At 43.5% G+C, this 10611-nt stretch overlaps 1 protein-coding gene across 1 annotated transcript; it reads right to left on the reverse strand.

Moving 5' to 3' along the window:
• Nucleotides 1-1134: 1134 nt before the first annotated feature.
• On the reverse strand, nucleotides 1135-2457 carry LOC147989796 (uncharacterized). The gene is made up of 2 exons (XM_087514957.1): nucleotides 1650-2457; nucleotides 1135-1543 (listed from the first exon to the last, which is right to left on the reverse strand). Exons 1-2 carry the CDS (start codon nucleotides 2036-2038, stop codon nucleotides 1438-1440), a joined length of 495 nt encoding a protein of 164 aa, XP_087371083.1. The 5' UTR covers nucleotides 2039-2457; the 3' UTR covers nucleotides 1135-1437.
• Between the last annotated feature and the right edge of the window lie 8154 nt (nucleotides 2458-10611).

Raw genomic sequence — 10611 nt, forward strand, 5'->3', positions numbered from 1 at the left:
GTCCCTAGCGCCTCCCTCTCCCTCCGTGACACCTCTCCCTCTCGTTGGTGCTTGGCGAAGCCCTACCGAGATCCCGCTGCTTCCACCACCACGCCGTCGTGCTGCTGGATCTCCATCAACCTCTCATCTCCCCTTGCTGGATCGAGAAGGAGGAGACGTCTCTCCCAACCGTATGTGTGTTGAACGCGGAGGTGTCGTCCGTTTGGCGCTCGGTCATCGGTGATTTGGATCACGACGAGTACGACTCCATCAACCCCGTTCTCTTGAACGCTTCCGCTCGCGATCCACAAGGGTATGTAGATGCACTCCTCTTCCCTCATTGCTAGATGACTCCATAGATTGATCTTGGTGATGCGTAGAAAAAATTTAAATTTCTGCTACGTTCCCCAACACAATGTTGTGTCCCATAACTAAGGTAGATGCATTGTTAAGGTTATCGGTACGATCTGTCTCTCTCGACCATCCCTTGGAAAACCAGGAGGCTTGGAGAGCAGAGGATGGGGATCATCAATGGACTAACGAATCAATTAAACCATCTATTTTCCAGTAGTATGGTATTTTTTATGATTGATGTGAACCAAATTCATTAAGGTATGCTAAAAAATAAATGGCTCACGGGTAATCATTTTGGGTGTAACTAAATATGTGCATGGAGGAGCCCATCCATGGATGGGCCACACAACCAGAAAGCATATGAACAATGCTACATCACCATATCATGGGATGCACCACAAACAGTGCTACATCACCAAATCATGGGATGCACCACGAGGACGGTGATAGGAACCACATAGAGTTCAGATACGTGCTTGTTATCCAACTACCTTATTAATTTGGATCTCCCTGACACGTCAACCCCACAAGGAATCAAGAAACAGACAACAAACTGTGCAGCGCCCACCACCAAGGCCACGTGGTGCCAGGGTTTTCGAAACTGTTCGGTCCCCACGCCCTTGTGTCGGCCAGCTAGAATGCAACCTAGTAGTATTGTCACTTGCCATGACAATTAGCTACAAAATACATCTTCTAGAGAGAGCAGAGCAAGAAACTATATGTATGCAGTACTAGCATTAAGATTGCAATAGGGGATGGATGTTAGCGAACGTACTAACTCGATCATCGACAACAATGCAATTACTAGCACACCATATTACGTCCTTCCAATTGCTGATGATACCAAAGTTACGAACCACCATCGGTGGTACTATAGAATAGGATATCACTTACTGCTACTATGAAACAGAATATCACTTACTACAACTTCAAATAAAAAAAATCACTGACAAGTCATCACTTGTTGCTTACAACTAGTCTGTTGATGCGATTCATACATACCAACTCTTACTCTATGCGATCAATTAATCCATGGATTATGTAGCTCACAATGGAAGCAACAAATTGAATGTGAATTGTGATCGGCGAATTCACTTTGCTTGCTTACTTTTGGGCGATGACGCTTGGTGAGTTGAGAGAGTCAGTGACTGTCTGGCAGCCGGTAGGACTCCGCGTTGATCTCCGATAACCGCGTGCCGGGAAGCAGCACCTGGGGACAAGAACATTTACAGAATTACGAATGAGCCCCTGTTGAGGAGCGACAGGAGCTCGAATATAAGAGGGGTGAGGGAGGGATCTGAGGAGACGGATCTTACGTTGAGCCGATTCTGCACTGCAGGTGGGCGGTGGCGAGGGCGGCTACGCGGCAGCGCACCGGTGAGGGCGTAGAGTCTTCCTCGATCTCTTCCGCGGAGAGTGTCATGGAGAACCGTGGCCTGTCGAGCGCATCGGCGCGGGCCGAACGTCGCTTGCGCTCGGACGCCTTTGGTGGCGCGCTCATGGCTACCACTTCTGCTTGGGATGGCATAGCAGGGCAGCAGCGGGGGCGGGTATGCGTCTTCAGCGGCCGCGAAGGAACCGCCTCAGCGACATTAGCGGACTCGTGGTCAGCAGGCTTGCCGATGCCCGATGCTGCGGTCACTTCATCGAGGCCGAGTTGTAGCCTCTGGTTGACCTCGTCCAGATCCTGCGAGGACGAGCCCATGGTCGTGGCGACTGCTTTGCCGACACGGTTGATGGGAGTGTACTGCAGCAATCCTTGGATCCCACACGTCTTGAGTGTCGACGGGAGCGACGACGGCGTGCCACGGTGGACACCTAATGAAGCCGTCACATCCTCTGCAGGAGTGCCCCTCCCATCCCCGCGCGACCTTTAATCGCGGGATCTGACGAGAGAGGCTCGGCCGATGGCTCTGTTGAATTCACCATGGCCGCGGGTAAAGTCGCCCCATCAACTGGCGCTTCTGTAGCCGCTCTAGATCTGGCAGCTGCGGCGGCAAAAGGGGTATGGCGTGGATGTGGTGAGGAGGATTGAAGGGAGAGATATGACAAGGAGGAGGGTGGTTTTGTCTACAGCGATGGAACTATGGGCGAAAGGCGAAATAGGTGGAAACATCGCTGGTGAATAAGTAAACCGGGGGCTGGTGGTGGGGGAGGGTGGGACAAGTGCATGCGTGAGTTCAGCGGGGGTTGCAATGGGGTTTCACTTCTGTTTTACGGCTTTTTTGCTTTTTTCATGGAAAAGTGTCTGGACTGTTGTCTGTAGACACTCCATTTCTCCACAAATTTCCGCTTTCATTCCATTGTATGGATCACCATTTTTAAAGTAATATCTAGGTATACCTTTCTACTTAGGGAAAAGTGCATGTAATGCAATGCTCATCTACACATTTACTTTCATATTGAATGGTCCCTCGTTAAACCTATAAAATCCTTAAAAGCTTCCTTCGACAATGAACCTAAGGATATGTTTTAATTTTAGTGAAGTATAACATGAGTTTTTAGTCAAATTGACGATCTAAAAATGATGCGTGTCATACAAACTTGGAGAGGGATATTACCCATGTTCATACACACGAAAATTTGTGTCGATTTGACTATTGAAAGTTTTTATATAATTCGTATCCTAAGGTAAACATTTTTTTTCACAAAATGAGTTTTTCATATATTTTTGTGTTTCTTTACTAACTTTTTGGCACCTCCTTTTACAAACATACTATTTCCTTCCTTTACCCATCAGAGGGCGCATAAGAATCACATGTTTCCAAAAAAATGCGCATGGTTAACTATCATTAAAAGACAATCTAGATTTAGAAGGTTTTTTAAGATACATTACAATTACCGTTGATTAGACCATCTATGGAGCCCTCACCATCTTCATGTGATCTTCTCTTTGAGCAACAATGTGTCTTTGCCTCGCTTCTATTTGCACAACCGTTTTGAGTTTGGGGTTTAGAGCGGGAGGGCCAAAATAGGGCGTTGGCAATTGAAGATTAGTGATTTAAAGTTCATGCCATATGTAGGGGACGATACCATTTAAGAAATGTGCTTAGTTATTTCTCATTAACTTGATACTAGATTTCGGCCTTATTTAGCAATAAGGGTTTTCAAAACAATGGGGGGGAGGAGATTTCGCGGTTCCCTTCCCTCCACCCAATTCCCTCAATTGTACGGTCATCCCCAAACATATCACATCCCAAATCCCCTTTCTGTGGAAAAAATGGTTGGTAGACAAGGTTTGTTGTAAGGTCAAAGTCATATTCATCTATCATCAGAAAATAAAAATTCATTTTTTGCTCAAAGATTATGCAAATAATAGTGCTACACTTCAAAATCAACTTTTACATCAAAGATGTTGCAAATATAAGTCAATAATTGTTACAATGTAATAATTAGTTGCAATAAAAGTTGGGCCTTTTGTGGACCCAACGCTTAGTTTGGTCCATGTAGCATTGGGCCATTAACAGGCTGAATATTCTGATGGCCTGTTACAGCCCAGAAGAAACCATGGGCCTTTAGCAGGCCGAAATGCATGTTGGGCCTCAATTTTCACTAGTCGTCGACGGGCCTTCAGCAGGCTGAAATGTAGACCGGGCCTTTTTTGGCCCAGTTATATGACGGGCCATTACCAGGCCGAAACATATCTCGGGCCTTAGTTGGCCCACTGATATCATGGGCCTTTAAGAAGCTGAAAGCTTAGTACAAGCATCAACGGGCCAAATTATACGACATGCCTTTAACAGGCCCAAAGTCACGTTGGGCTAAACTGTTGCCACCTTTATCACGGACCGTTAGTGGGCCGGATGTCGCGTCGGACCATATATGGCCCATGGGCAGCACGCGCCATTCCCAAGCCGAAATACACACCGGGCTAAAATGGAACCATGTCTACATTAGGCCTCTAACAGGCCAAAAGTCTCTAGCTGTAATTGGGCCCAAATATTCGACGAACAATTAACGGGCCAGATCTGGCTTCGGGCTGTAAATGGGCCTTTATTAAACAAGTCGTTATTAGGCTGGCCCACTAGTACCAGAGTAAGTACTACGGGCCTTTGACTGGGCCGACCTTTTTCACCGGAATGGGCCTCTGTTGGGCCCTGGCACGTGTCGACCTTTTTCACCGGAATGGGCCTCTGTTGGACCCTGGCACGTGTCGACCTTTTTCACCAGAATGGGCCTGTGTTGGGCCCTGACTAGTACTCTGATGTGCTTGGTTCTCTTGCGAAATCTGGATTCCTTTGCCAAGGCAATTGCACCAGTATTGTCACAAAAGATTTTCATTGGACGCGATGCACTAAGTATGACACCTAGATCAAATATGAACTCCTTCATCCAGACTCCTTCATTTGCTACTTCCGAAGCAGCTATGTATTCCGCTTCACATGTAGATCCCGCCACGATGCTCTGCTTGGAACTGCACCAACTGACAGCTCCACCATTTAATAAAAACACGTAACCGGTTTGTGACTTAGAGTCATCCGGATCATTGTCAAAACTTGCATCGACGTAACCGTTTACGATGAGGTCTTTGTCACCTCCATATACGAGAAACATATCCTTAGTCCTTTTTAGGTATTTCAGGATATTCTTGACCGCTGTCCAGTGATCCACTCCTGGATTACTTTGGTACCTCCCTGCTAAACTGATAGCAAGGCACACATCAGGTCTAGTACACAATATTGCATACATGATAGAGCCTATGGCTGAAGCATAGGGAACACCTTTCATTTTCTCTCTATCTTCTGCAGTGGTCGGGCATTGAGTCTGACTCAACTTCACACCTTGTAATACAGGCAAGAACCCTTTCTTTGCCTTGTAATACAGTCTGACTCAACTTTATCAAGGTATGTGCTTTGTGAAATTCCAATTAAGCGTCTTGATCTATCTCTATAGATCTTGATGCCCAATATATAAGCAGCTTCACCGAGGTCTTTCATTGAAAAAGAATCTTATTCAAGTATTCTTTTGTGTTATTCAGAAATTCAGTATCATTTCCGATCAACAATATGTCATCTACATATAATATCAGAAATGCTACGGAGCTCTCACTCACTTTCTTGTAAATACAGGCTTCTCCAAAAGTATGTATAAATCCATATGCTTTGATCACACTATCAAAGCATATATTCCAACTCCGAGAGGCTTGCACCAGTCCATAAATGGATCACTGGAGCTTGCACACTTTGTTAGCACCTTTTGGATCGACAAAACCTTCTGGTTGCATCATATACAACTCTTCTTTAAGATATCCATTAAGGAATGCAGTTTTGACATCCATTTGCCAAATTTCATAATCATAAAATATGGCAATTGCTAACATGATTCGGACGGACTTAAGCATCGCTACGGGCGAGAAGGTCTCATCATAGTCAACTCCTTGAACTTGTCAAAAACCTTTTGCAACAAGTCAATCTTTGTAGACAGTAATATTACCGTCAGCATCAGTCTTCTTCTTGAAGATCCATTTATTCTCTATGGCATGCCGGTCATCGGGCAAGTCAACCAAAGTCCACACTTTGTTCTCATACATGGATCCCATCTCAGATTTCATGGCCTCAAGCCATTTTGCGGAATCTAGGCTCATCATCGCTTCCTCATCGTTCGTAGGTTCGTCATGGTCAAGTAACATGACTTCCAGAACAAGATTACTGTACCACTCTGGTGCTGATCTTACTCTGGTTGACCTACGAGGTTCGGTGGTAACTTGATCAAAAGTTTCATGATCACCATCATTAGCTTCATCACTTACTGGTGTTGGAATCACTAGAACTGATTTCAGTGATGAACTAGTTTCCAATAAGGGATAAGGTACAATTACCTCGTCAAGTTGTACTTTCTTCCCACTCACTTCTTTCGAGAGAAATTCCTTCTCTAGAAAGGATCCATTCTTAGCAGCGAATATCTTGCCTTTGGATCTGTGATAGAAGGTGTACCCAACAGTCTCCTTTGGGTATCCTATGAAGGCACATTTCTCCGATTTGGGTTCGAGCTTATCAGGTTGAAGCTTTTTCACATAAGCATCGCAGCCCCAAACTTTAAGGAACGACAACTTGGGTTTCTTGCCAAACCACAGTTCATAAGGTGTCATCTCAACGGATTTAGATGGTGCCCTATTTAACGTGAATGCAGCCGTCTCTAAAGCATAACCTCAAAACGATAGTGGTAAATCAGGGAGAGACATCATAGATCACACCATATCTAATAAAGTGCGGTTACGACGTTCTGACACACCATTACGTTGTGGTGTTCCAGGTGGCGTGAGTTGTGAAACTATTCCGCATTGTTTCAAATGAAGACCAAACTCGTAACTCAAATATTCTCCTCCACGATCAGATCGTAGAAACTTTATTTTCTTGTTACGATGATTTTCCACTTCACTCTGAAATTCTTTGAACTTTTTAAATGTTTCACACTTATGTTTCATTAAGTAGATATACCCATATCTGCTCAAATCATCTGTGAAGGTGAGAAAATAACGATATCTGCCACGAGCTTCAATGTTCATTGGACCACATACATCATTATGTATGATTTCCAATAACTCTGTTGCTCGCTCCATGATGACCCACAAGTATAGGGGATCTATCGTAGTCCTTTCGATAAGTAAGAGTGTCGAACCCAACGAGGAGCAGAAGGAAATGATAAGCGGTTTCCAGCAAGGTATTCTCTGCAAGTACTGAAATAAGTGGTAACAGATAGTTTTGTGATAGGATAATTTGTAACGAGCAACAAGTAACAAAAGTAAATAAAGTGCAACAATGTGGCCCAATCCTTTTTGTAGCAAAGGACAAGCCTGGACAAACTCTTATATAGAGAAAAGCGCTCCCGAGGACACATGGGAATATCGTCAAGCTAGTTTTCATCATGTTCACATGATTCGCGTTCGGTACTTTGATAATTTGGAATGTGGGTGGACCGGTGCTTGGGCGCTGTCCTTACTTGGACAAGCATCCCACTTATGATTAACCTCTATTTCAAGCATCCGCAACTACAACAAAAGTATTAAGGTAAACCTAACCATAGCATGAAACATATGGATCCAAATCAGCCCCTTATGAAGCAACGCATAAACTAGGGTTTAAGCTTCTGTCACTCTAGCAACCCATCATCTACTTATTACTTCCCAATGCCTTCCTCTAGGCCCAAATAATGGTGAAGTGTTATGTAGTCGACGTTCACATAACACCACTAGAGGATAGACAACATACATCTCATCAAAATATTGAACGAATACCAAATTCACATGACTACTAATAGCAAGACTTCCCCCATGTCCTCAGGAACAAACGTAACTACTCACAAAGCATAATCATGTTCATAATCAGAGGAGTATTAATATGCATATAGGATCTGAACATATGATCTCCCACCAAATAAACCAACTAGCATCAACTACAAGGAGTAATTAACAGTACTAGCAACCTACTAGTACCAATCCCGGACTTGGAGACAAGAATTGGATACAAGAGATGAACTAGGGTTTTGAGAGGAGATGGTGCTGGTGAAGATGTTGATGGAGATTGCCCTCTGCTGATGAGAGGAGTGTTAGTGATGACGATGGCGATGATTTCCCCCTCCCGAGGGAAGTTTCCCTAGCAGAACAGCTCCGCGAGAGCCCTAGATTGGTTCCGCCAAGGTTCCGCCTCGTGGCGGTGGAGTTTCATCTGAGAAGATGGCTTATGATTTGTTCCTCATCGAAAGACTTCATATAGCAGAAGATGGACATCGGAGGGCCACCAGGGGGCCCACGAGGTAGGGGGCGCGCCCCCCACCCTCGTGGGCAGGGTGTGGCCCCCCTGGTGAACTTCTTGCGCTCAGTATTTTTTATATATTCTGAAAACATCTTCTGTGAAGTTTTAGGACTTTTGGAGCTGTGCAGAATAGGTCTCTAATATTTGCTCCTTTTCTAGCCAAGAATCCCAGCTGCCGGCATTCTCCCTCTTTATGTAAACCTTGTAAAATAAGAGAGAATAGGCATAAGTATTGTGACATAATGTGTAATAACAGCCCATAATGCAATAAATATGAATATAAAAGCATGATGCAAAATGGACATATCAACTCCCCCAAGCTTAGACCTCGCTTGTCCTCAAGCGAAAGCCAAAATCGAAAAATATGTCCACATGTTTAGAGATAGAGGTGTGATAAAAGTAAAATACGAACATGAGCGCATTAAGATCATTCTTAGAACAACAACTGATATAATCCTTGTCATATGATTTCTTATGCTAGAGTTATAATTCAATCACAATTTCAAGTATGAATCGTAAACTTCATTGAAAACTAACAAACTACAATCTCGGTCATTGAAGCAATTGCAATTTATCATAACATAGGAATGAGTCAATATAAGAGCTTTTCAGCAAGTCCACATACTCAACTATCATATAGTCTTTCACAATTGCTGACACTCATGCAATACTTATGGGTATGGAGTTTCAATCGGACACAGAGAAAGATAGGGACTTATATAGTTTTGCCTCCCCACGTTTTACCTCAAGGGTAATGTCAACAATAATAGTTAATGAAAACTCACATCCAATTAGCCATATATACCAGGATCTTTCCAACATACTGTGCTTGCCAAAGGATAAAATGTAAAAAGGAAGGGTGAAGATCACCATGACTCTTATGCAAGGTAGGAGATAAAAGTAAAAGATAGGCCCTTCGCAGAGGGAAGCAGAGGTTGTCATGTGCTTTTATGGTTGGATGCACAAAATCTTAATGCGAAAGAACGTCACTTTATATTGCCACTTGTGATATGGACCTTTATTATGCAGATTGTCGCTTTTATTTCTTCCATATCACATGATCGTATAAAGCTTATTTTCTCCCACACTAATAAGTCATACATATTTAGAGAGCAATTTTTATTGCTTGCACCGATGACAACTTACTTGGAGGATCTTACTCAATCCATAGGTAGGTATGGTGGACTCTCATGGCAAAACTGGTTTAAGGGTATTTGGAAGCACAAGTAGTATCTCTACTTGGTGCGATGAATTTGGATAGCATGAGGGGAAAGGCATGCTCAACCATGTTGGATGATCCAGGACAATATAATTTATCTCAGATGTAAGAAAACATAACCCATTATGTTGTCTTCCTTGTCCAACGTCAACTCTTTAGCATGTCATATTTTAATGAGTTCTCACAATCATAAAAGATGTCCAAGATAGTATATTTATATGTGAAGACCCCTCTTTCTTTATTACTTCATATTAATTGCAACGATGACCTAAACTATGTTTGTCAACTCTCAACAACTTTTATTCATCATACTTTTTCTATGCGAGCTCATTACTCTCCATAGGATCCATACGATCTCTTTGTTTTCTTTTTTATTTAGTTCTCTTTTCTTTTATTCACTTAGGATCATGGCAAAATAATCAAGCCCTTGATTCAACACTAATCTTTATTATATATAGCTCATGGACTCGATTACATAGAGGGATCATAAAGCAAAACTCAAAACTAGATCATGCCATAAACTTTATTCTACTAGATCAAGATATTACCAAAAGGATCGAACTAAGAAAAACAGTAAAGATAAAAGTGATGGTGATACGATACCTGGGCACTCCCCCAAGCTTGGCAGTTGCCAAGGGGAGTGCCCATACCAGATACTCAATTCTTCTTTGTTGGTGGAGAATGTGATGGTTTTGTTGATGGCGTAGGTTTATTCCTTAATTTACGCTTGAGGACGGAGTTTTGGTCCCTTAGGTCATCGATATCCTGCTCCAGGCTCAGTATCTTTTTGCATAGTTCCTGCTTGTTTTCCTGCAAGAGGCGAAGAGGGATAAACTCGATCTTAGGTTTCTTTACTCTATCCAGGAGGCTTGACTTTTTGAACTCCACATGCATGTCCCCAGGTTGAGGTAATGGGACTTCGTCTTCTTCTGAGCTCGTCTCCTCCCTTCCCTTGGGTTCATAGTCCTCTTCTTCTTCCGTAGTCCAACCACAATGCTCCACATCCCCATAGACCTTAGGATCTTCAAGGTAATCAGCCACATAGCATTATCCTTCCGAATCCTGGGACGACATGTTGCTCTAATCTGCAGCAGGACAGCTCGAAACAAAAACAGAGAATATTTGCATGATACAAGAGTCAAAACCTTCAGGGGATTATATAATGAATTTTTACCGACCAAAATACGTGTCATGTAAGAAAACGGAGTCTGGAGAGCACACGAGGTGCCCACGAGGTAGGGGCGCGCCCAGGGGGGTAGGGTGCGCCCTCCACCCTCGTGGAGCCCTCGTGTCCTTCCCGGACTGCTT

Source organism: Triticum urartu, chromosome 1A (assembly GCF_056163025.1).
Source record: "Triticum urartu cultivar PI428250 chromosome 1A, HENAU_Tu73, whole genome shotgun sequence".
Lineage (NCBI taxonomy): Eukaryota > Viridiplantae > Streptophyta > Magnoliopsida > Poales > Poaceae > Triticum > Triticum urartu.